The sequence below is a fragment of the Scylla paramamosain genome, chromosome 25 (genome assembly GCF_035594125.1).
Source record: "Scylla paramamosain isolate STU-SP2022 chromosome 25, ASM3559412v1, whole genome shotgun sequence".
NCBI classification, from domain to species: domain Eukaryota; kingdom Metazoa; phylum Arthropoda; class Malacostraca; order Decapoda; family Portunidae; genus Scylla; species Scylla paramamosain.
In genome coordinates, this window is record NC_087175.1 from 15,928,393 (window position 1) to 15,956,293 (window position 27,901).

At 44.5% G+C, this 27,901-nt stretch overlaps 1 protein-coding gene across 7 annotated transcripts in view; it reads left to right on the top strand.

The window, feature by feature from the left end:
* The window catches only part of LOC135113231 (carboxylic ester hydrolase-like), a 137,824-nt gene that overhangs the window by 64,092 nt on the left and 45,831 nt on the right, over nucleotides 1–27,901 (top strand). For 4 of the 7 annotated variants that reach the window (XM_064028408.1, XM_064028401.1, XM_064028405.1 and 1 more), the window contains 3 exons: nucleotides 23,547–23,774; nucleotides 23,877–24,023; nucleotides 24,104–24,257. In XM_064028408.1, the coding sequence (XP_063884478.1) occupies nucleotides 23,547–23,774; nucleotides 23,877–24,023; nucleotides 24,104–24,257 (529 nt within the window). The remainder of the gene's footprint in view (nucleotides 1–23,546; nucleotides 23,775–23,876; nucleotides 24,024–24,103; nucleotides 24,258–27,901) is intronic. The other 3 variants (XM_064028402.1, XM_064028403.1, XM_064028407.1) reach the window with 1 other exon arrangement.

Below are 27,901 nucleotides of genomic sequence, written 5' to 3' on the forward strand. Positions count from 1 at the left end.
ATCCTGTTAAATCCCTAAGTGTAATCCCTTGCATACAACCAAGAGGACGACTGTTTCCCGCACTGTGTATGTATTCATCATAGTATTAGATAACAGATACTTATGTATCCATGAGTTTTTAATGATGTGTGTCAACATAATTAATGTAACTACTTATAGTAATTAGATACTTAAGTAACTGTGAGGCTTTAGTGATGTGTGTTAATATAAGTACACTTAACGTTACATAATGACGTACATCAGATTACGCAAACGAGAGAGCGACTTACTGTGTTTGTGCTGGTGTTCAATCTGTAGAACCTACTGACCCTGCTAACGTGTAGGTAACTCTGTATTGACTCATATTTGTTACGGAACTGACGACGTGAAGTGTCACGACATTGATGTACTGTTTTACCTACTGATATACTCTTTTGTGTTATTCTCCGTATTAGTGATACTATGTTAATTCACAGGTTTGACCGCTTCTGAATACAAAGAGTACGCACTGCACAGCTCGTTTCAGTTAGCTCCAGTACAATACATTAATAAGCGTCGTGCGGCGCTTACAGTATATATATATATATATATATATATATATATATATATATATATATATATATATATATATAATATATATATATATATATATATATATATATATAATATATATAATATATATATATATATATATATATATATATATATATATATATATATATATATATATATATATTCTCTCTCTCTCTCATCTCTCTCTCTCTCTCTCTCTCCTCTCTCTCTCTCTCCTCTCTCTCTCTCTCTCTCTCTCTCTCTCCTTCGAAATTCGAATTCAGTTAGTTCCAAGAGGCAGTTCGGATTTTGAGAAATACGGATTAAAAAAAAAATATCTGCATAAGAAAGATTGGTAAATTATTTAATCCGTTTCTGGACACCAAGAAATTCCATTACCCTTACCAGTAACCTGAACCGTATATGGTATGTCAATGTGTAAGTTATACTTAGCTTAAGTAGTAATTAACAAAAGTATCATTAAACAGATACTCGCAGTCAAAAATTCAATATTGTTTGGGAAATGCATATACCAGGCAACTCAAGATCTGTATGATATTCTATATCAATAATGCCGGTATGTTCACTTTCTTCAAACATCATTACTTTAAGGGAAGATTCTTAAGTAATGAAAGACATAACACCGCCTTTGTCAAAAGAGTTTATCAGTAAATCTTATTCATAACAAGACTACTGTAATAACTAACTGCCCGCCTCCATCGTTATTCACTCTCTAAGTTCCTCTACCGGTCTTGTTGGTACTGTATTGTGTGATGTTTGATAATGTTTAAAGATTTTGTTTTTATTGTGTTTATTACTCTTGCATTTTTTTTTTTTTTGTGTGTGTGTGTGTATTGATTTTTCAAATTTATGGTTGTCAAAATTGAGTATATATATATATATATATATATATATATATATATATATATATATATATATATATATATATTATATATATATATATATATATATATATATATATATATATATATATATATATATATATTGTTACGTTAAGCAACAAAAAGGAAAAAAAGAATGAAGAATAGAAACAGCACGGGAGACACACATGTCATGACGCCATAAATTACGGAAATTTTATCTTATATAGCCCAGTAGAATTATTTCTTCATTTATTTTCCACCACTTACCGTCGTCCCTAGGAAACTGAAACGCATGCCACTATAAAAAAAAAAAGTTAAAGTAAAGTGATCAAATCACATTATAACCAGCCCCCTTAGTAAACACATCACATTTTTTTATTAAAAACTAAACATTTATAAGAGAGAGCGAGCGATCATATCGTCCACCCGCATTTCCCTCTCCAGTCCCATGGTCTAGTCCGCACGCTGGCCAGCCACCCGGCATAGGGATGTTATGTTAGTAAGCATTATTGCCAAATTGTCAGTAATTTCTGGAGATCTGAAATTTTGTTCTTTTGTCAGAATTTAATGAACTACTGTAAAATCTTTTGAGATTCTAATCTGTGGGAGACAGAGCAGAACACGGAATCAACAGGTCTCTGAAACACAGGTGTATTTTCCAGGCCTGCACAATGAACTTTTTCATCTGTTTTACAATCATTTTCCTTTTTTCCCTTGCCTCATACTATGCCAGCACTGTGAGAATCCCTCTATCTACTTCCTCCCATCTAGTCTGCCACCCCTAATTCACATATGATTACCACACTCGCTTCCATAAGTCTACCTCTCTGTCGCTCAAATCTACGGCACTTTCTCTCTCTCTCTCTCTCTCTCTCTCTCTCTCTCTCTCTCTCTCTCTCTCTCTCTCTCTCTCTCTCTCTCTCTCTCTCTCTCTCTCTCTCTCTCTCTCTCTCTCTCTCTCTCTCTCTCTCTCTCTCTCTCTCTCTCTCTCTCTCTCTCTCTCTCTCTCTCTCTCTCTCTCTCTCTCTCTCTCTCTCTCTCTCTCTCTCTCTCTCTCTCTCTCTCTCTCTCTCCTTCTCCTTCCCCCATACAAAAGTTAATCTTGGTCCTGTTCGTCCCTACTCCTGGCTTTAAACTCTAGTGTTCCTGTCCTTGCTTTAACCAACAATCTACTCCCCTAGCCTTCTACATGCCAGTGAAGTGGGTCCAGTCTACCTTTCTTCTTATATCATTTAAGCGTGGACTTACTCTTCAGTTCTGAATGCCATCCGACCTTGCTATTCTCCTTTCTTTTCTTCCTCACCATCTTGCTGCCTAACTTCTGCCATTCTTCCTCAATCTTCTTTCATTTCTACCATTCCATTTCTTTTTTTCTTTTTTTCCAAGATGAGTTTCCCTCTACACTAAGTTCTTTTTAACCCACCTCTCCTCGCAGGTAGGCACCAGCCAAAGCGATAATTACTCCCAGTGAAGTCTAAAGCACAGGATAAAGGGGTGCTGTGAACCCTTTGTTTCCCTTTGTGTTTCACAACACAAGGAGGCAGTCATAGCCTGCCCTCTAAGGACAAACTCTCTTCCTTCACACAAAACTACAAGCACGTTAACAAAATTATCATGGCAACTCCTACAATAGCCTCGGGGTCCACATCTGGGGAAGGAACCACAAATGTTCCCGGTTCGGACTGCTCTTCTGGTATCGACCCTAAATGTCTTGACACCCCTCTCAACTTTTTCTTCATTAACTTCTGCAACATTCGCAGTCTTAGATCTAATTTTCAATCTGTAGAACACCACCTCTCCTCTACTAAATCTCATCTTCTTTTCCTCACTGAAACACAGCGGTCTGAGGCAAATGAAAGTAGCTTCTTTTCAGTTCCATCCTACTTTCTCTATCCTTATTTTCAATCCAAAGCTGGATGTTGCGTCTATCTGCGCAACGACTTAACCTGCTCTCGTGCCCACATTCTTCAATCTTCAGAGTTTTCCGCCATCTGGCTTCGACTACAGAGTCATCCTCAAACTAAATTTATTTGTGCTGTATACTTATCACCTAACTTCTCTATCTGTAAGAAATTCTTTGACTACTTATCTTTAAAGGTGGAATACATTCTCACTCTCTTCCCTTTTGCAGAGATCTCCATTCTTGGAGACTTCAATGTTCACCACCAGCTTTGGCTTCCCTCTCCCTTCACTGGCCATCCTGGTGAACTAGCCTTTAACGTTCCTATACTCTACGACCTAGCAATTGGTGCAACAACCTATTCGTATTCTTGACAATCTTAGAGATACACCCAACATTCTTGACTTTTTCCTAACCTCTAGTCTTTCTGCTTATGATGTTACCCTATCTTCTCCATTGGGCTCCTCCAATCACAATCTCATATCTGTATCTTGTCCTATCTCTCCAATCCCTCCTCAGGATCCCCCCCTAAGCGAGGATCCTGGCGTTTTGCCTCTGCTAGTTGGGAGGACCTGAAGAGTTATTTTGCTGATTTTTCTTTGGAATGACTAATGCTACCGTGTCAGAGACCGGTCTCTGCATACCGACCGTATAACAGAAGTGATAGTGTTTGGCATGGAGGTGTACATTCCTCACTCTCTTTCTCAACTAAACCTTTGAAAGCTTGTTTTAACATAGCCTGTTCTCACGCTATACGTGACAGAGAAGTGGCCCACAAAAGGTATTTGACCCTTCCATCACCAGAATCTCATGCGCTTTATATTTCTGTCCGGATTCCATGCCAAGTCTGTTCTCCAGCTAGCCAAAAACTCCTTCATTAATAGAAAGTGTCAAAATTTTTCAAGATCTAACTCCCGTCATGACTTCTGGCACCTAACCAAAAACATATCCAATAACTTTGCTTCTTTTTTTCCCTCCTTTATTTCAATCATATGGCACCATTGCTATCACATCTATATTTAAAGCCGAAATCTTCCCTCAAACCTTTGCTAAAAACTGCATGGATGATCCAGGGCATGTTCAACGCTTGTCCTGCACCCTCTGACTACTTCATTCTTTGCAATAATGTTTTCCATGCCCTCCCTGGCCTAACCCTTAGGAAGGCTTATGGACCTGATGAGGTCCCTCCTATTGTTATCTGAAACTGCTCCTCGATTCCTACACCTTGCCAAGTCAAACTCTTTCAACTCTATCTATCAACATCTACCTTTTCTTCTTGCTGCAGGTTTGCCTACATTCAGACTGTTCCTAAAAAGGGTGAGCATTCTAATCCCTCAAACTACCGTCCTATTGCTATAATTTCCTGCCTATGTAAAGTTTTTTTTTTTAATCTATCCTCAATAGAAAGATTCTTAAACATCTATCTGATCGCCAGTGTGAGTTCCGTCAAGGCCGCTTTACTGGTGATATTCTGGCTTTCCATACTTAGTCTTGGGCATCCTCTTTTACAGATTTTGATGAGACTTTAGCTGTTGCCTTAGACATATCAAAAGCTTTTGATAGAGTCTGGCAGAAAGCTTTGATTTCCAAACTACCCTCCTACGGCTTCTATCCTTTTCTCTGTAACTTCATCTCAAGCTTTCTTTCTGACCGTTCGGTTGCTGCTGTGGTAGACAGTCACTGTTCTTCTCCTAAATCTACTAACAGTGGTGTTCCTCAAGGTTCTGTTCTATCACCCACTCTCTTCCTATTATTCATCAGGATCTAAACCAAATTTCTTGTTTTAACCATTCCTACGCCTGCACTTTTCGACGTCTTTTCGTAGATATCCAATCCTTCAGGAAGTAAACAGTTCACGCAAGGAAGCCACAGAACGCCTGACTTGTGATCTCTCTAAAATTTCTGATTTGGGCAGAGGAATTAGTATTAGCTCAATGCCTCAAAAACTTCCTCCATCTATTAACTCGACATCTATTAACATCCTCCATCTATTAACTCGACACAACCTTCCAGACAACTATCCCCTCTTCTTCAATGACACTGAACTGTCCCCTTCCTCTACACGGAATATCCTTGGTCTATCTTTTACTTATAATCTAAACTGGAAACTTCACATCTCATCTCTAGTTAAAACAGGTTCTATGAAATTAGGTGTTCTGAGACCTCTCCGCCACTTTTTCTTACCTTTCCAGCTGCTAAGTTTGTACAGGGGCCTTATCCGTCCATGTATGGAGTATGCTTCACATGTCTGGGGAATTCCACTCACACTGCTCTTCTAGACCGGGTAGAATCAAAAGTTTTTCGTCTCTGCCTTGGATGACTGTCTTCAGCCTCTTTCTCATCTCCACAGTGTTGAGTCTCTTGCTATCTTCTACCGCTCTTTTTATGTTAACTGGTCTTCTAATGTTGCTAACTGCATGCTTCCCCTCCTCCCGCGGCCTCGCTGCACAAGACTTTCTTCTTTCTCTCAACCTTATTCTGTCCACCTCTCTAATGAAAGAGTTAATCAGTATTCTCAATCATTCATCCCTTTCTCTGGTAAATTCTGGTAATATATATATATATATATATATATATATATATATATATATATATATATATATATATATATATATATATATATATATATATATATATATATATATATATATATATATATATATATATATATATATATATATATATATATATATATATATATATATATATATATATATATATATATATATATATATATATATATGGCAGCACATTTGGAGGTGGCAGCAATGGGAGAGGCGGGAAAGCAGAGAGAGCGGAGACGCGTGGCTCGAGAGGAAGCCAGCGTGTGCCTGCCTGCTTTGGAAGTGTTTTCCCTGCCTGTTGAGTGCCTTGCTGAGTACCTGTCGTGCCCTGGGAGACTTGTGGTGCCCCTGTGAACTTGTAAAGCAGTGTATTTGCGGAGGATTTGTTAATAAACCTAGGAAATAGTGCCCTTCTTTTCCCTTGTGCTCCGGCCTCGTGTGTGTGTGCCTTGTCTAGGCGTTCAGAGTGTGACTTATTTGAGGCCTCACTGCTCTAGTTTCTCGACCCGTGCCCGTGTGGATAACACACCCACCCGGAGTGAGGGGTGGGCGCAACTAGTGGTGTCACAGAGTGGGATCCGGGGAACAGTGAGCAGTGAGAGACGGTGTGTCATCATGGAATCACAAGATGGCCGCCATGACGGGGCCGAGGACAGCTTGATTGAAGTTAAACTGGGCCAGATGGACTTGGTTGCTACCATGCTGGCCGGTATGAGGCAGGATATGGCAGTGGACCGTGAGGCACAGGCTCAGAGGGCACGTGAGCAGGCTGAAAGGACCGATCAGCTGGCACGTGAGCAGGCTCAACGGGCGGACGACCAGGTCCGCCATCTTGAGGATGTGCTACAGAGCAGCCTCGCTTCCTTGAAGGCGGAAACACAGCAGTACACCGACCAGGCTTGCGACAGCGTAAGGAATGAACTGCTGGACAAGGTGCAGACTTTGGAAGGTGAGGTCCAGGGCCTGAGGGAGGAGATGAGGACAGAGAAGCAGCGTCGCGAGCTGGTAACAGCGCACGCGGAGGAACAGGCGGCCCCACGTGTTCTGGCGGGAACCGCCGGGGTGGCAGACCTGCTGGGGCTTGCCTGGGGCTCTTGGCAAGAACCCTCGGCTCGGGGGCCTCGCAGCGTCATGTCAGAGCCGGTAGCTGTTTCAGGGGAGCCATCGGAACCCCTCCCTTGAGCCCGGCTGGTGGCACGCTGGGGCTCAGTCAATCCCCCCCTTCTGCTGCCATCACCCACTCTGTCTCCCTCCCCCGGCCGCCCCACTAGCTGCCTGCACGAGTCGCGTTCTCCATCCCTCAGTCCTTCGGCTTCACGGCGTTTGGGGAAACGGAAGCCGGCGGAGTACGACGGGAAGATAGCCTGGGAGGCTTACATCGCCCAGTTCGAGATGCTAGCCTCTGCCCAGGGCTGGGGCGAGGCTGAGAAGGCGCTTCAGTTGGCAACAGTACTGCGAGGCCCCGCTGTGGAAGTCTTGGGGCACCTGCCGCCGGCCCAACGCGCCTGTTATGGAAGTGTGGCAGAGGCCCTTCGGCACCGCTTCGGTCACCACCACCAGGCCGAAGTGTACCGGGTTCGCCTGAAGAAGAGGACTTGGGAGCGGGGCGAGATGCTGTCCCAGTTGGCACAGGACGTGGAGGTGTTGGTAAGAAGGTCGTATCCCGCGGCCCCGGAAGATTGTGGTGCTGGCTCGAGATTCCTTCATTGACGCCCTAGACGACCAGCAGCTGCAAATCTATGTCAAGAAGGCGCATCCTGGGGACCTCCAGATGGCGCTGGCGAGGGCCTTGGAATTTGTGACCTTCCTGAAGACGACCAGCTGCCAAAGGGCGGCCGCCCAACCCCGCCGTGACCTCCGAGGCCGGAAGGCGAAGGTGGAGAAGAAGCCACCGTCGAGGAAGGCAAGACCAGAGGGTTTTCGTGGCTCAAGTTGGGGCTGTGGCAAGAAGGGCCACAGACGCAGTCGGTGCCCGAGGGAACGAAGGACGCGTTCTCTCAACTGGCTGGGTTCTGATGCCGTTCAGCCTTGCTGCAAGGACTGCGGCAAGTCTGGCCACCGCTCCAGTGCCTGCCCCAAGCCAAGGGAAGTGGTGCAGGCGGGAAACTGGGAGAGGCTGGAGAAGGGGGCCGAACCCCAGCCGTCCTCAGTCTCCGGGCCCAGCCTTGGGTAAGCTACCGCCAGACAACCAGCTCGATGCAGGTGGAGAGCTCAGTGGATGGCAACCTATGCCGCCTGACAGTGGACACCGGAGCTAAGAAGACTTTGGTGCAGCCTGACATGCTGGCCGCCACTCGAGTCCCAGACGCACCATAGAGACTGTGTGGCATGACGAGGCACTGTGTGCAGCTCAAGGGCCCAGTGGATGTTCATATCGGCGTGGGCAGCGCTGTGGAGTGACTGCCGGTGTACGTCGCCGACTTGGACGAACCATGTCTGCTGGGACTCGACTACCTGACGCAGAGCAAGGCTTGTGTCGACCTTGGACGGAAGCTGGTGCATGAGGGTGCGTGGCCAAGAAGTGCCCTTGCTTCCGGAGGTCAGCTGTGCGGAGGTAGTTGTGGCTGAGAGAGTGCATATTGCCCCTAGGACAGAGTCCGGTGTTGACTGTCCAGAGCGATGCGTGGATCGGAAGGCATGGTGGAGCTCACAGAAAACCTGCGACTGGCTGACGGCGTGGCAGTCGGACGGAGCCTCGTTCAAGCGGGGGAGGAGTTAGTTACGGTGTTGTTAGCTAACCTCTCCGATGAGGCTCGAAAGGTGCCCGCTGGTGCCATGCTGGGCACTTGTGAGGAAGTGGAGCGCCCTGAGGAGACGTCGGGGAGCGCAGAGGTGGTTGTTGTGAGGCCGCTACTCGACTTCCTGGAGAATTTGGCTCCAAATTCTCCGCAGCCGCAATGCCGCTAGTGCCGCAGTTAGCCGCAGTGCCGCTAACCTGACGAAGGCGCAGATTGAGAAGGTGCGCCACACCCTGGCTCTGTACGCGGACGTCTTTAGCAGGGATGACATGGACCTGGGCCGCACGGGGTTGGTGAAGTACAGCATCAACACGGGAAATAGTGCCCATCAAGAGCCCTCCCCGACGTATCGCACCAGCCAGGCGAGAGGAGATGCAGCGCACCGTCAACGAGCTGGCAGCGCAGGGGATGATTGAGCGGTCGGACAGTCCGTGGTCATCAGCGGTAGTCCTGGTTAAGAAGAAGGACGGCACGCAGCGCTTCTGTGTGGACTAACGAGCGCTGAATGACATGACTGCCAAGGACTCTTACCCCCTTCCAAGGATTGATTACACGCTCGACGCGCTTGTGGGGGCTAGGTTGGATGAGAGACTTTTGTGATGTTCCTGAGGATTAATTTTCTTTGTGTATTTCATTGATTTATTTCCACTTATTTTCTTGTGTGTATGTGTGTTTCAGGGCAGCCGGGTCGTCTGCCTTGTAGGGGGTAAATAGTGTTACATGGGCTACGGGTGGCAGCATTGTTGGAGGTGGCAGCACTGGGAGAGGCGGGAAAGCAGAGAGAGCGGAGACGCGTGACCAGGGAGGAAGCCAGCGTGTGCCTGCCTACTTTGGAAGTGTTTTCCCTGCCTGTTGAGTGCCCTGTTGAGTGCCTGTCGTGTTGTTTTTAATGTCCTTTAAGAGTTACATGTTTTTGTGCCAATGAATGCTACTGACTTTCAGAGCTTGCTGCTGGGAGCTCTGAAGCTAGAGGATTTCATAACTGCTCGTGTGTAGCTGCCTGTAGGCCTCTAGTGTTTTTACTTCTGAAAGAACGTTTAGGCGTTGGCCGAATAGGAAAATTCCCCGTGAGTTGCGTTGCCGCATTTGTACAAAACCAATTATTGGTTTAACTCCTTAGTGGAAAGGACAGGCGACCGTTCTACCTCCTCTCTCTCTCTCTCTCTCTCTCTCTCTCTCTCTCTCTCTCTCTCTCTCTCTCTCTCTCTCTCTCTCTCTCTCTCTCTCTCTCTCTCTCTCTCTCTCTCTCTGTATTGTATGATACTGTATGAATAATTTTTCTATAATTTATTTGTTCATGGTAATTGCTTCGCGTAATCTCGATTTAGGGTAAAGCAGATTCATGACACTGTCATCTCACTCATATTAGTGGTTTTGCCTGTTAGAGCTATTGCTCTGGAGGATGCAATTGGCCCTCCTCTTCTAAAAATACTTATTCTTGTTGTAAATATATTCTTTCTCCCAGCTGTGAAGAATACACGAGGACTCGAGAGTTGCTTCCATCATGGGAGTGTCCCTTCTAGAGGCTGAGCCATCTCTCTTTCTGACCTGAGTCACCTGACCCTACCGATAAGCAGCTAAATAACAAAGCCACAAAGCTATGTTGTCAAATGTTGTGTTATTTATGGAAAAAACCTAGACTTTATTATCTTAAAAGCCGAACCATTCATCAAACCTGCATGGTTTGATGAACTGATATATATATATATATATATATATATATATATATATATATATATATATATATATATATATATATATATATATATATATATATATATACATACATACATAAGAGAAATTTGTCTAATGTGTCAGAGCAGCTAACGGATCTCGGCCAGTGCCTAAACGATCTCCCGAGATTAAAAAGAGTATAGGAGACTGCAGGTAGACTATTCACATACAGGAGGATATAAGGTTATGTGAATGTGGTTTATTTTGTCTCTGTTGGGAGATAGGTCACAGAATATTATAAACCTCATACTTGTGTGTCCTTTGTCTTAACTGCCAGGCCCCTCTTGCACGTGGTTTGCGATTATGTCTCAGCAATGAGGAAGTAGTTTGGTGTTTCTTATATTTTCTTTTCTGTGGGCGGTTAAATGAAGTGGCGAGCTTGTAGATTTGATAGTTGCTGGCAATCAGTAGGTGCCTGTATTTGTGCCCTGCACTAAGCTATTTATAAGGTAGCTTAAGGTAGCTGACCCGAGTCATTGGCAGCTGTGAAAGGAGCTCAACCTATGTTGTAACACTATATATATATATATATATATATATATATATATATATATATATATATATATATATATATATATATATATATATATATATATATATATATGTGTGTGTGTGTGTGTGTGTGTGTGTGTGTGTGTGTGTGTGTGTGTGTGTGTGTGTACTGTTACAACCAGACCTAGCCCATCTTACAGCTGCCACTAATTCGGGTCAGCTTTCTCTAGGCTACCACCCCTGTAGCCTAGTGCAGAGCAAATAACTACACACATGCAGGCAATTCACCGGTCGCAAACACATATAGCCCCCTCCACGGCCTCACCATAATTCTGAATGAGGTTGTCATAGCTGTTATGGCCACAAACCCAGCTCCTCTTATAGCTACCACTCACTAGGATCAGCTTCCCCTAGACTTCTCTCTCTATAGTCTTATGCAAGACCTCTTATAACGAAAAACACGAGTCCAGGTAACTCGTCACGGCCACACACATCAAATGCGTCTAGTTTGCTAACCTGTCTCACCCACAGGGAAAAAAATACCACACGAAACTTATCACACTTCCTGAGAAAGGATTCGCAAGTATACGTCCTAGGGAAAGACACACACAAGTACCACACGACTAGGCATGGGCCTAATATTAAAAAGTACCCACCACCAGCAGGCAAGGGGTACCTCACACCGTTGCGGGGTTCGGGGAGTGTGTGTCAGGGAGAAGGACTTTACCTGGGCGGCTGGGTATGGCTACGGCTCTCGGTCACTCTCAGAGCAAGGAGAGGAAAACACAATTCTCCTTATGTCCATATTTTACACAACAGTACACAAGTCACCGTGCAATACAGTCACGACACAAAGGCAGGTACAGAGGCAGCAAGTACTCCCACCATCACGGTCACTTACACGCAAACTCTACTTGTAGTTCTTGCCACGTCGCGGTCTCGATATCCTCTCTCTGTCCCTCATTGTTATATGGTGCCTCACACCCTGTCTTCCATGTCACTACCTCTGCCAAGCGACACTTAACTACACCTATTCTAGTTTGGAAGATATGAATCATGGAGATTATCAATACTGGTAAGGATAATTACTACTTATACTATACATGCACTCTCACTCACAGAACTTAAACGGTACCGTATAAACCTCTCTCTTACACACACACACACACACACACACGGACACCCTCATGATGGCCTAAGAAGTCATCCTATAGGCTTATGTCAGATAACGGCGATAGCCACTGAACAATGAGCCTCACTACACGCTTCCTAAGTCACACATACGTGTACTCACACATAAACTCATATGTACTCACATATGTACTAATATGGGACTACCTCATACCCATAGAATGCTCATGTGCTCGCCTGTAGGGCTGCTACATATACGCGTTCGTAAGATTGCCCCCTCCTTCGTAAAATAGTCGCCCTCAACTATTCTGTTAAGTACAAACCTTCAATAACATTTTACCATCTCAGTGTTACTTTACTAGAGTCCATGTCCTCATCTAACAAATAATCTTGTTGTCCCCTTGGCCGCCGACGCGGGCGGAGCAGGCGGCGAGGCTCGGGGATGAACTAGCCTTTAACTTTGCTATCCTCCACGACCTAGAGGAACTGGTGCAACGCCTTACTCGCACTTCTGACCGTCTTGGAGATACACCCAACATTCTTGGCCTTTTCCTAACTAATCTTGTTTATGCTGTTATCCTATCTTCTCCGTTGGGCTCTTCCGATCACAATCTCATATCTGTATCTTGTCCTATCACTCCAATCCCTCCTCAGGATCCCCTTAAGCGGAAGCTACTAAAAGCCTCTGGCTTTTAGCCTCTACTAGTTGGGGGGACCTGAGGAGGTATATTCCTTATTTTCCTTGGACTGACTACTGCTTCTACGTCAGAGACCCATCTCTGTGTGTCGAACGCATAACAGAGGTGATAGTGTTTGGCATGGAGTTGTACATTCCTCACTCTTTTTCTCGACCTAAACTTCCAAACCTTGGTGTAATACAGCCTGTTCTCGTACTATACATGTTAGAGAGGTAGCTCACAAAAGGTACTTGGTACTCCATCATCAGAATCTCATGCGCTTTATATTTCTGCCCAGAAACATGCCAAGTCTGTTCTCCAACTAGCCAAAAATTCATTCATTAACAGAAAGTCTCAAAATCTTTCAAGATCTAACTCCAATCATATCCAATAACTTTGCTTCTCTTTCTTTCCCTTCTTTATTTCAACCAGATGGCACCACTGTTGTCACATCTATCTCTACAGTTCAACTTTTCACTCAAACCTTTGCTAAAAACTCTACCTTGGATGATTCAGGGCATGTTCTTCCCTCTCCTCCATCCTCTGACTGCTTCATGGTACCTATTAAAATAGGTACCAGTGATAGTGATCTTTCCCACTCAGCCTGTTCCTAAAAAAAGGGTGACCTTTCTAATCCCTCAAACTACTGTCCTATTGCTTTAATTTCCTGCCTACCCAAGGTTTTGAATCTATCCTCAACAGGAAGATTCTATCACTTCACAATTTTCTATCTGATCGTCAGTGTGAGTTACGTCAAGGCTGCTCTACTTTATCCGTCCTTGTATGGAGTATGCTTCACATGTCTGGGGTGTTCCATTCATATTGTTCTTCTAGACACGGTGGAATCAAAAGCTTTTTGTCTCATCCATTCCACTCTTCTAACTGATTGTTTTCATCCTTTTTGTCTTAGCTTCAATGCTGCATCGCTTGCCATTTTCTATTGCTATTTTCATACTAACTGTTCTTCTGATATTGCTAACTACATGCCTCTCCTCCTCTCGCGGACCTTGCTGCACAAGACTTTCTTCTTTCTCTCACCCGTGTTCTGTTCACATCTCTAATATAAGAGTTAACCAGTATTCTCAATCATTCATCCCTTTCTCTGATAAACTCTGGAATTCCCTGCCTGCTTCTGTATTTCCTTCAAGAGGGAGGTTTCAAGACATTTATCCTTCAATTTTTGACTGCCGCTTTGGACCCTATTCGGCGACCGGCATCTCAGCAGGCTTTTTTTTTCTTATTGGATTTTTGTTGCCCTAGCCCGGTGCTCCTCCTACATAAAAAAAAAAAAAAAAGTCACCCACTGTCTTAGCCGTCCCGGCCCCCTGAGCCAGTATCCCGGCCGCCTGTGAGGTCATCATCATCCTCTGTCTTGTCTGCTACCTCGTCAGGAACCGCTCTTACTCCCACCACTTCGTCGGGAGACTCTACATCCTCCTCAATGCTGCTGGATCTTGGTCCCAGATGAATGTCCCTGAGCTGTGGTACCTCCACAGCCTATCAGCGTGGACGAATTCGGTCTTTCGTGTTGTCCTGCTTGCTCTTTTGATGTTGCTTCCGCAACGTCTCTCGCAGGTGTTCAAGAACATACCTGCCGTCTTTTTGGGCGCTCCCTTCGGCTTCGGCCGAATACACAACGCGTCTCGCCGTCACCCTGCCATAGGTAGCTGTCGCGTCGCTACTCCGCCACCGCTCATCTTTCTCGGCCGTCGCCTTACTTCGTCCACGCTCCCCGGAGCCAAACGGGCAGACTCAGCTGTCACCACCTCTGGGGAAGCGTCACTCAGGAGCAAGGGCACCTCAGCATCTTGTAACCAGATAGTTTCTCTCCTGAAGTCAATACAAGCCTGACTCTTTGTCAGGGTCCTCAAGGTCAGCCACGAACACTGGTCGCTACGCCTCACAGCTGAGCAGTGTTCTGTCACTCCACATCCTCTGCGGGGCAAAAGGAAGGCCCCGCGCTGCGACGATATCCTTCCCGACGATTGTCCTGTCCGCCCCAGTGTCTACAGTGAGACGACACGGGCGTCCACTGATCTCATCTTCTACTTGGGCGGTGAAGGCAGCGGTGGCGTCGGCGGCGGAGCAGAGGTGGTTTAGCGGAAGTGGAACCGGGACGGTGACGGTGACGGCTGGTGGTTGGTTGGCTCCACCTGACGCTTTTTCTCTGACTGATGAAAGTCTGCAAGGGCCTCGGGCGCTGGCACGCCCGAGCGAAGTGGCCTCTCTGCCCGCAGGTCAGCAGGGTTGACGTGGCAGCGACGACCGATCTGACTCTAGCGACAGACTCCTCCACCGTCCTCGCGGACGGCCTCTCCTTTCTGGAGAAGAGGGCTTGGAGCAGTCATCCAAGCGATCCCCACATTTACCACATCTCCAGCATCTCCCGAGGAAGGATCCAGTAGCCTCCCGCGGCGGGTTTTGCGTGCGGCGGCTGTGGAAGTCGTGGCGCACAGCAGGGGCTGTCGGCCTCACCCCGCTGGTCAGCAAGACTGACTCAAACTCAAGTGCATATGCCAGCGCCTCTTGCAGGCTGGCCGCACGTGCTTACTTCATGTGGATCGTCAGCTGCAAGTCCCCCAGGGATCAATAATCTGATCATTCAGGAGGACGGCTAACAGTTGTTCCGCAGCGCCAGGATGTGTTTTGTGAGCAAGCAACTCCAAATCCTGGGGCAACAACTGTAGCGACTCGCCCATTCTTCGCATCCTTCCACGGAAGCGCGCTCTGTGCACTTCGGCCTGATTGCTGAATCTCCTTTTGAGGGCCGCCGTTATATCAGCAGTATATCAGGAGGCACGTTGGGCGGCAGTCAGGTGCCCCAGCACCTCCATGACAGGTCCCTTCAGGCAGGACGCCAGCTGAACTGCCTTCTCCGAGCCACTCCATCCTTGATCGAAATCCTGTGGCATCCGGTGCGAGGGAGAAGTAAAGTAGCCGCCTGAGGGACGATAGCGGGGGCGAGCAGGGAGCGAGGTTGCTGCAGCGGGTGAAACGACCGTGGTTGGTGAAGCTGCCCAGTTTGGCTGGGTAGGGACGGGGAGCGGGGCAGCGGCGGAGTGCGGCGGGACGGCGGCGTGGTGCTGGGTGTTGGAGGTCTTCAGTGGTGGCGTCCACATATCGCCCCGTGGGGTTTCGACCTCCTTTTCGTCCTGGTAGCCCACACGCCCCCATTCCTCCCTTCCATCAGCTGCGTCTGGCCCACCTTTCAGCCACGGGCTGCCTACCTGAGCCCCACCCATTTTACCACTCAGGTCCCACACCGCGTCCACCACCAGCCTCAACTCCTCCCTGATCTTCATCGCGAATTGTTCGTTCTCGTGCTTTACGGGATCGGTCGTCCACGCACCTCATCTCCAATTGGATGTTCATCAGCATACCCAACAGATCAGCCCACGCTCTTGAATCTTCCGAGTTTTTCACCATCTGGCTATAACTACAGAGTCACTCTCAAACTAAATCTATCTGTGCTGTATACCTCTCACCTAACTCCTCTGACTATAAGAAATTCTTTGACTACTTAACTTCCAAAGTGTAGCACATTCTAACCCTCTTCCCTTTTGCAGAGATCTCCATTCTTGGAGACTTCAATGTTCACCATCAGCTTTGGCTTTCCTCTCCCTTCACTGACCATCCTGGTGAACTAGCCTACAACTTTGCTATCCTCCACGACCTAGAGCAATTGGTGCAACACCCTACTCGTATTCCTGACCATCTTGGAGATACGCCCAACATTCTTGACATTTTCCTGACCTCTAATCCTTCTGCTTATGCTGTCACTCTTTCTTCTCCGTTGGGCTCCTCTGATCACAATCTCATATCTGTATCTTGTCCTATCGCTCCAATCCCTCCTCAGGATCCCCCTAAGCGAAGGTGCCTCTGGCGTTTTGCCTCTGCTAGTTGGGGGGACCTGAGGAGATATTTTGCTGATTTTCTTTGGAATGACTACTGCTTCCATGTCAGAAACTCGTCTTTGTGTGCCGAGCGCATAACAGAGATGATAGTGTCTGGCATAGAGGCGTACTTTCCTCACTCTTTTTCTCGTCCTAAACCTTCTAAACTTTGGTTTAACAGCTTGTTCTCGTGCTATACATGATAAAGAGATGGCCCACAAAAGGTACTGAAGCCATCACCAGAATCTCATGCACTTTATATTTCTGCCCGGAACCATGCCAAGTCTGTTCTCCAACTAGCCAAAAACTCCTTCATTAACAGAAAGTTTCAAAACCTTTCAAGATCTAACTCCCCTCGTGACTTCTGGCATCTAGCCAAAAATATCTCCAATAACTTTGATTCTTCTTCTTTCCCTCCTCTATTTCAACCAGATGGCACCACTGCTATCACATCTATTTATAAAGCTGAACTCTTCGCTCAAACCTTTGCTAAAAACTCTGCCTTGGACCATTCTGGGCTTGTTCCTCCCTCTCCTCCACCCTCTGACTATTCCATGCCACCTATTAAAAATTATGTTTTCCATGCCCTCGCTGGCCTAAACCCTCGGATGGCGTATGGACCTGATGGGGTCCCTCCTATTTTTCTCCGAAACTGTGCCTCTGTGCTTGCACCTTGCCTAGTTACACTCTTTCAGCTCTCTATGTCAACATCTACTTTTCCTTCTTGCTGGAAGTTTGCCTACATTCAACCTATTCCTAAAAAGGGTGACCGTTCTAATACCTCAAACTACCGTTCTATTGCTTTAATTTCCTGCCTTTCTAAAGTTTTTTAATCTATCCTCAACAGGAAGATTCTTAAACATCTATCACTTCACAACATTCTATCTGATCGCCAGTACAGGTTCCGTCAAGGCCGCTCTACTGGTGATCTTCTGGCTTTCTTTACTGAGTCTTGCTCATCCTCTTTTAGAGATTTTAGTGAAACTTTTGCTGTTGCCTTGGACATATCAAAAGCTTTTGATAGAGTCTGGCACAAAGCTTTAATTTCCAAACTACCCTCCTACGGCTTCTATCCTTCTCTCTGTAACTTCATCTCAAGTTTCCTTTCTGACCGTTCTATTCCTGCTGTGGTAGATGGTCACTGTTCTCCTAAATCTATTAACAGTGGTGTTCCTCAGGGTTCTGTCCTGTCACCCACTCTCTTCCTATTATTCATTAATGATCTTCTAAACCAAACTTCTTGTCCTATCCACCCCTACGCTGATGATACCACCCTGCACTTTTCCATGTTTTTTCATAGACGTCCAACCCTTCAGGAGGTAAACATTTCACGCAGGGAAGCCACAGAACGCTTGACTTCGGATCTTTCTAAAATTTCTGATTGGGGCAGAGCAAACTTGGTATTGTTCAATGCCTCTAAAACTCAATTCCTCCATCTGTCAACTCGACACAACCTTCCAGACAACTATCCCCTCTTCTTCAATGACACTCAACTGTCTCCCTCTTCTACACTGAACATCCTTGGTGTGTCATTTATTTATAATCTGAACTGGAAACTGCACATCTCATCTCTAGCTAAAACAGCTTCTATGACGTTAGGCGTTCTGAGACGTCTCCGCCAGTTTTTCTCACCCCCCCAGCTGCTAACTCTGTACAAGGACCTTATCCGTCCATGTATGGAGTATGCTTCACATGTCTGGGGGGTTCCACTCATACTGCTCTTCTAGACAGGGTGGAATCAAAAGCTTTTCGTCTCATCAACTCCTCTCTTCTAACTGACTGTCTTCAGCCTCTCTCTCACCGCCGCAATGTTGCATATCTAGCTGTCTTCTACCGCTATTTTCATGCTAACTGCTCTTCTGATCTTGCTAACTGCATGCCTCCCCTCCTTCCGCGGCTTAGCTGCACAAAACTTACTTCTTTCTCTCACCCCTATTCTGTCCACCTCTCTAACGCAAGAGTTAACCAGTACTCTCAGTCATTCATCCCTTTCTCTGGTAAACTCTGGAACTCCCTGCCTGCTTCTGTATTTCCACCTTCCTATGACTTGAATTCCTTCAAGAGGGAGATTTCAAGACACTTATTCGTCAATTTTTTTAATACTGCTTTGACCCTTTTATGGGACTGTCATTTCAGTGGGCATTTTTTTTTTTTTTTTGTTGCCCTTGACCAGTGTCCTTCCTACATAAAAAAAAAAAAAAAATGGAGGGGTGCCTCTCACCGGCACTCTCCTTTACAACTGCCTCTCCGTCAGCCATTTCACTACAGGTAAGCCTTGCCTTCCGCCACAACACACAAAATGTTCACAGATATTACACTACTCCTGACACCAAGTACCCCCTCACCAGCAGACAATGTGCGTCTCACACTGTTGCGGGATTCGGGGCGTGTGAGTCGGGAAGGCGGGGCGAGCAGGGAGCGAGGTTGCTGCGGCGGATGAAACGGCGGTGGATGGTGGGGAGGACTTTATCTGGGTGGCTGAGTACGGCTGCGGCTCTGACTCATCCGGTCACTCTCAGTGAGAACAGTCACACAAAGCAGGGAGAGGATAACACACTTCTCCTTATGCCCATATATTATACAACAGTACACAAATCACCGTGCAATACAGTCATGAGACACAGGTAGGCACAGAGGCAGCAAGCACTCCCACCATCATGGTGAGTCACACGCAAACTCTACTCGCACGTCTTGTCACGTCGCGGTATCGATACCCTCTCTCTCTGTTCCTCAGTGCCATAGGGTGCCTCACACTTTGTCTCTCATGTCACCACCTCTGCCAGGCGACACTTAACTACACCTATTCAATATACAAGTACGAGTCATGCAGATTATCACTATTGGTGAGGATAATCGCTACTTATTCTATACATGCACTCACACTCACAGAACTAGAATTAAACAGTATCGTATATGATTAGCTAAACCTCACACACACACACACACACACACACACACACACACACACACGGACACACACGGACACACGGAGGTCAACCTTTAGGCTTGTGTCAGCTCTCCTTCCATTATCGCTGTAGATAACGGCGCCAGCCTCTGAACAACGAGCAACACAACGCCGCTAGCTGTCACCCACACATGAACTCACACATGTACATATTTACTCATATGAGGCTACCTTATACACACAGTATGGTCATGTGTTCGCCTGTAGGTCTGCTACATATACGCGTTCGTAACAATACTTTATGAGCAAACCGCCCACAGTAGCGTCCACCCAGTGTTCAATAAGATATTATGGCACACTGTTTCGAATTCAACCAATCTTCGATTTCTCAGAAGACAGACTGGCCAGCTACCATTCACGAGTCTGGAGAAATCGAAGACTGAATTAGGTTTTTTGGTGGTGCAACATCGCGGTCATATGACGGCGCTGCAAAACTTAAAAAATGAAAATGGTTGCACGTTAACATTGATATTAAAAACAAAATTATGGTATGGTAAAAATACTTTTAAAAATCACTGAAAATGAGAATAGAAAACGAAGTAGCATAAACTAAAAATAAAAAAGTTAAGTGCAAAGAAAGAGAGGAATGATATTTCAAATAATGAGTTTTAAAGTGAGGGGGTACTGATGCCACTGACCCATATCGTGCTTCTACGTTGCACGATCTTGCTGCGTCCCTGATCTCTAAGACTGGACTTGTGGATTCAAGGGAACATGTTTAAGTTTTTATAAATTTTACCCATATTTGTATTATTTAGATATATTTACACTCGGACGATCATGTACGATTTCAGACAACAACGAAAAACTACGAAAATTGGATTCATCTCTCTTCACGCAAAATCCATCAAATATCCAAGAACACTTCAAATTACACTTTTGATTCAAATCACTTTAAGCAGTTAACACTCAATGATAAAAACACATCCTACACAGACACTCAACTAATATTGAATAAGGAAGCACATCCTACACATACCCCATCCCCCTCCGTGAATATAGAACATCAACACTTAACTCGGACTGCATTACAACTGTCTGGCTCTACTTACTGGTACAGTGATAGTCGTCTTTCCCATCTTGACCCTCTCTGGTCTGATGTCTCTGTCTAGCTTGCCTGTTATATATATATATATATATATATATATATATATATATATATATATATATATATATATATATATATATATATATATATATATATATATATATATATATATATATATATATAAGAGGGACACTGGCCAGCGGCAACGAAAATCCAATAAAAAAAGTCCACTGAGATGCCAGTCCCAATAAAGAGTCCAAAGTGGTACTCAAAAATTGAAGGATAAGTGTCTTGAAACCTCCCTCTTGAAGGAATTTAAGTCATAGGAAGGTAGAAATACAGAAGCAGGCAGGGAGTTCCAGAGTTTACCAGAGAAAGGGATGAATTATTGAGAATACTGGTTAACTCTTGCATTTTTGAGGTGGGTGGACAGAATAGGGATAAGAGAAAGAAAAAAGTCTTGTACAGCGAGGCCGCGGGAGGAGGGGAGGCATGCAGTTAGCAAGATCAGAAGAGCGGTTAGCACGAAAATAGCGGTAGAAGACAGCTAGAGATGCAACATTGCGGCGATGAGAGGGAGGCTAAAGACAGTCAGTTCGAGGAGAGGAGTTGATAAAATGAGAAGCTAGGGGGTGAGAAAAACTGGCGGAGACGTCTCAGAACACCTAACTTCATAGAAGCTGTTTTAGCTAGAGATGAGATGTGAAGTTTCCAGTTCAGATTAAAAGTAAATGACAGACCGAGGATGTTCAGTGTAGAGGAGGGGGATAGTTCAATGTCATTGAAGAAGAGGGGATAGTTGTCTGGAAGGTTGTTTTGAGTTGATAGATGGAAGAATTCAGTTTTTAAGGCATTGAACAATACCAAGTTTGTTCTGCCCCAATCAGAAATTTTAGAAAAATTAGAAGTCAGGCGTTCTGTGGCTTCCATGTGTGAAATGTTTACTTCCTGAAGGGTTGGACGTCTATGGACAGACGTGGAAAAGTGCAGGGTGGTATCATCAGCGTAGGAGTGGATAGGACAAGAAGTTTGGTTAAGTCATTGATGAATAATAAGAAGAAAGTGGGTGACAGGACAGGACCCTGAGGAACACTACTGTTAACAGATTAAAGAGAACAGTGACCGTCTACCATAGCAGCAATTGAACGGTCAGAAAGGAAACTTGAGATAAAGTTACAGAGAGAAGGATAGAAGCCGTAGGAGGGTAGTTTGGAAATCAAAGCTTTATGCCAGACTCTATCAAAAGCTTTTGATATATCCAAGGCAACAGCAAAAGTTTCACCAAAATCTCTAAAAGAGGACGACCAAGACTCAGTAAAGAAAGCCACATCACCAGTGGAGCGGCCTTGACGGAACCCATACTGGCGATCAGAGAAGGTTGTGAAGTGAGAGATGTTTAAGAATCTTCCTGTAGAGGATAGATTCAAAAACATTAGAGAGGCAGGAAATGAAAGCAATTGGACGGTAGTTTGAAGGATTAGAACGGTCACCCTTTTTCAGGAACAAGCTGAATGTGGGCAAACTTTCAGCAAGAAGGAAAGGTAGATGTTGACAGACAGAGCTGAAAGAGTTTGACTAGGCAAGGTGCAAGCACGGCGGCACAGTTTCGGAGAACAATAGGAGGGACCCTATTAGGTCCATAAGCCTTCCAAAGGATTAGGCCAGCGAGGGCATGGAAAACATCATTGCGAAGAATTTTAATAGGTAGCATGAAGTAGTCAGAGGGTGGAGGAGAGGGAGGAACAACCCCTGAATCGTCCAAGGTAGAGATTTTAGCAAAGGTTTGAGCGAAGAGTTCAGCTTTAGAGATAGCCGGAAGCATAGGTGCGGCCCTCGTCCACGTCCGCGAACACCAGGATGACCCCAACAGTCGTACCAGTCCGGGTCCCGGAAGGCTTATGCTTCTATCAGGAACTGCAGGTTATCTTTACATTGTGTAGCGACAAAGGTACCCATCCACAACTGCTGGGAGGCATTCATAAGTTCAGAGTTTAGAAATAGTCTTTTTCTGGAGAAAACATTCAATATCTTGACCCGTTGGAGGAGAGGTAAACAATCAGTTATATTGTAAGCCAGGAGAATCAGTTCTGGCCTTAAATATTCTCAATATTACTAGAGGTTTGCTGTTAGAAAACTTTTATATTGATAAAGAATAAATGTAAGGGAGGTCATCCTGCGGACATTAGAAAGTGTTGGCGGGAATTCTTCTAAAAATTATAAGTAGCAACCCATGTTTGTAACGCAGTCATATCAGCTTCGAGTAAACTCATTTATCTTCACTATCTTGAATGAATAAACATTTAATTCTGCATTCAAATAATGTGTAGAGAGAACAATAAGACGTATTTCAAAACATGTACTTCCATCATGTTTTTTTTTTTTTTAATCACATCCTTAGATCAATATGAACTTCTGCATTGGATTTAGTAGCCAACTAGACTTGCGTGGTGGCTCAACGAGAGAGGCGGTGCAAATGGGAAGCAGGGTGATAAGGGAACCAGACAGTGTAAGGGATTACAAGATGGCTCAGATCACCAGTAGCGACCAGTTAAAGGCTTTACAAGGAGACCGGATACGAATAAAGATAGTGACACCTCAGCCCAGGCCCACAAGAAGATACCGGATTTGGATTTCGAGGTTCATGCGTAAGCTATGTACGGGTTCTCCAGTTATATTTAAAACTACGAATAGCAGACTGAAATAAACAAATAATTTAACCAAAGGGACACATAAACAAATAATGGCTCCAAAGGACAAAGTTTGAGAAAAGCAAAGAAACTACATTTCCGAAATTCGAGGCTTCAGGAATAAAATCTAAACAAAACCGAAGCTTTTACATTAGCTATACTTTTGAACGTAAGTACTGTCTTGTTTTCAGACCGCACATAAAACATTATCCTTGATAGAACCATCTGAATAGTTTTATTTCATCAAGATAATCATTTGATTATATCTATTTCCGTTTTTAATTTATTTTCGCATTCCATAGTTAGGTGGAATCTTCTTTCTCTGCAAGATGATGCTGATGACAGTGACGGTGATGTTGGCGGTGGCGGCGGCTGCTGCGACAGAGAATCCTCATATATCACCAGCGCTGGTGGTGGTAAAACAGGGCTCTATCCTGGGCTCGCGAGTGAAGACCAGCAACGGCTTCGTGTACTACACATTCAGTACCATCCCCTACGCCAGGCCACCCGTCGGGCACCTTCGCTTTCAGGTGAGGGACATATGATGCTTTCCTGGTGAACTGTCCTCTGGCAGGGCGAGTGTCCATCAAGACACCATCCGTGAGTGGTGATGTCCCTTTTCCTGTCCTCAGGATCCCAAACCGGCCCCTGCCTGGAGTGGGGTTAGGAACGGTTCGCTCCCCTTCCCCAAGTGTCCCCAATCTACAATCTTCAAAGTGAAAAACTACGATGTTGATGGTCAGGAAGACTGTCTGTACCTCAACGTCTTTACACCAAGGGTAGGATGACAACTGACTGAATAGCTTACAGGATGACAACTTAACTGAATAGCAAACTAATTTTTTTTTTTTTTTTTCAGCCGTACAGGTCAAACCTTCCTGTCATGGTGTTCATTCACGGGGGTGCTTTGGTCGCTGGATCAGCCTTGGGTCCCGTTCCCCCAATGCTACCAGTACCGCTACTGGAGAAAGACGTGGTGGTAGTTACTATGAACTACCGCCTGGGTGCCCTTGGTATGTGTGCATGTATTGTACTTGAGTTACGACACCAGAGAGCAAAGTAATCAGTGCATGATACAAGGGTTATTTTGTCATAAATTATTTAGCTGTACATATACTGTATATAATATAATATAGTAGGAGGACTGGTTTGTACTGTATCAGGGCTTGCTGTGAATTTTCCAATAAGCCGTGTCTCACAACACAACGGAGAAGTCACAGCTTGCCCTCCAAAGACAAATTTCATCCTTCACACAATGCACTTAATACACCCAAATCCTTCACTTAAAACTCAAAACCTTATGGCGACTCCTACATTAACCTCGAAGTCTCAGTCTAGGAAGGGGACCACAAATGTCATCAGATCGGACTGCTTTTCTGGGTATCAACCCTAAGTCTTTTGACACCATTCTCAGCTCTTTCTTCATTAACGTTGCAACATTCGCGACCTTCGATCTAATTTTCAATCTATGGAACACCTCATCTACTCAACCTTTCTTCTCACTGAAACGCCCCTTCTTTATTTCTTACTACTTTCTCTTTCCTCATTTTCAATCCTAAGCTGGATGTTGCGTCTATGTGCAAAACGGCTTAACTTGCTCTCGTGCCTACACCTTTTAACTTTCCGAATTTTCTGCCATCTGGTTACTCCTCTACAGTCAAAAAAAATAAATAAATAAATAAATAAATAATAATAATAATAATAATAATAATAATAATAATAATAATAATAATAAATAAATAAATAGATAAATAAATAAATAAATAAATAAATAAATAAATTGATAAAAACAAAAAAACAACTAACAAATTAGACCATATCCTGACCTTATCTTCCTTTTCGTGGAGATATCCATTCCTGGAGTTTTTTTTCTTTTTTTCTTTTTTTTCCTAATTTCCAGTCCTTCTACTATGCTGTCACTCTGTCTTCTCCGTTGGTCTCCTCCAATCACAACCTCATATATGTATCTTGCCCTACCGATCAAATTCCTCTTCATCATTTTTCAAAGTGGAGATGAATTTGATATTTTTCATCTGCTAATTTGGGGAACTTGAGAAGATATTGTTCTGATTTTCCTTAGATTGACTACTACTTCCGTGCCAGAGACTCGTCTTTGTGCGCTAAGCACATACCAAAGGTTATAGTTTCTGCCATGGAGGCGTACATTTCTCATTCCCTTTTCTCATGCTAATTCTTCCAATCCTTGGTTTGACAGACTTTTTTTTTTTTTATGCTATGTCTAATAACCTTGCTTCTTCATTTTTCCCTTCTTTATTTTAACGCGATGGCACCAATGACATCTCATCTACTTCTAAAAGAAAACTCTTCGCTCATTTACTAAAAACTCTACCTTATATATATATATATATATATATATATATATATATATATATATATATATATATATATATATATATATATATATATATATATATATATATATATATGAATATTTTTTTATGTAGCAAGGACACTGGCCAAGGGCAACAAAAGTCCAATAAAAAAAAATGCCTACTGAAATGCCAGTCCCATAAAAGGGTCAAAGCAGTAGTCAAAAATTGATGAATAAGTGTCTTGAAACCTCCTGCTTTAAGGAATTTAATTGATAGGAAGGTGGAAATACAGAAGCAGGCAGGGAGTTCCAGAGTTTACCAGAGAAAGGGATGAATGATTGAGAATACTGGTTAACTCTTGCGTTAGAGGGGTGGACAGAATAGGGCTGACAGAAAGAAGAAAGTCTTCGGCAGCAAGGCCACGGGAAGAGGGGAGACATGCAGTTAGCAAGATCAGAAGAGCAGTTAGCATGAAAATAGCGGTAGAAGACAGCTAGAGATGCAACATTGCGGCGGTGAGAGAGAGGCTGATGACAGTCAGTTAGAGGAGAGGAGTTCAAGAGACGAAAAGCTTTTGATTCCACCCTGTCTAGAAGAGCAGTATGAGTGGAACCCCCCAAGACATGTGAAGCATACTCCATACATGGACGAATAAGGCCCTTGTACAGAGTTACCAGCTGGGAGGGTGAGAAAAACTGGCGGAGACGACTCAGAACACCTAACTTCATAGAAGCTGTTTTAGCTAGAGATGAGATGTAAAGTTTCCAGTTCAGATTATAAGTAAAGGACACACCGAAGATGTTCAGTGTAGAAGAGGGGGACAGTTTAGTGTCATTGAAGAAGAGGGGATAGTTGTCTGGAAGGTTGTGTCGAGTTGATAGATGGAGGAATTCAGTTTTTGAGGCATTGAACAATACCAAGTTTGCTCTGCTTCAATCAGAAATTTTAGAAAGATCGGAAGTCAGGCGTTCTGTGGCTTCCCTGCATGAAATGTTTACCTTATGAAGGGTTGGACGTCTATGAAAAGACGTGGAAAAGTGCAGTGTGGTATCATCAGCATAGGAGTGGATAGGACAAGAAGTTTGGTTTAGATCATTAATGAATAAGAAGAAGAGAGTGGATGACAGGACAGAACCCTGAGGAACACCACTGTTAATAGATTTAGAAGAAGAACAGTGACCGTCTACCACAGCAGCAATAGAACGGTCAGAAAGGAAACTTGAGATGAAGTTACAGAGAGAAGGATAGAAACCGTAGGAGGGTAGTTTGGAAATGAAAGCTTTGTGCCAGACTCTATCAAAGGCTTTTGATATGTCCAAGGCAACAGCAAAAGTTTCACCAAAATCTCTAAAAGAGGATGACCAAGACTCAGTAAGGAAAGCCAGAAGATCACCAGTAGAGCGGCCTTGACGGAACCCATACTGGCGATCAGATAGAAGGTTTTGAAGCGATAGATGTTTAAGAATCTTCCTGCTGAGGATAGATTCAAAAACTTTAGATAGGCAGGAAATTAAAGCAATAGGACGGTAGTTTGAGGGATTAGAACGGTCACCCTTTTTAGGAACAGGCTGAATGTAGGCAAACTTGCAGCAAGAAGGAAAGCTGAAAAAGTTTGACTAGGCAAGGTGCAAGTACGGAGGCACAGTTTCGGAGAACAATAGGAGGGACCCCATCAGGTCCATAAGCCTTCCGAGGGTTTAGGCTAACGGGGGTATGGAAAACATCATTACGAAGAATTCTAGTAGGTGGTATGAAGTAGTCAGAGGGTGGAGGAGAGGAAGGAACAAGCCCAGAATCGTCCACGGTAGAGTTTTTAGCAAAGATTTGAGCGAAGAGTTTAGCTTCAGAAATAGATGTGATAGCATATGGATGAAATAGAGGAGGGAAAGAAGAAGAAGCAAAGTTATTAGAGATATTTTTGGCTAGATGCCTGAAGTTACGAGGGGAGGTAGATCTTGAAAGGTTTTGACAATTTCTGTTAATGAAGTTTTTGGCTAGTTCATGAGTTTTTGGCTAGTTGGAGAACAGACTTGGCATGGTTCTGGGCAGAAATATAAAGTGCATGAGATTCTGGTGATGGAAGGTTTCAATACCTTTTGTGGGCCACCTCTCTATCATGTATAGCACGAGAACAAGCTGTGTTAAACCAACGTTTAGAAGGTTTAGGATGAGAAAAAGAGTGAAGAATGTACGTCTCCATGCTAGACACTATCACCTCTGTTATGCGCTCAGCACACAAAGACGGGTCTCTGACACGGAAGCAGTAGTCATTCCAAGGAAAATCAGCAAAATACCTCCTCAGGTCCCCCCAACTAGCAGAGGCA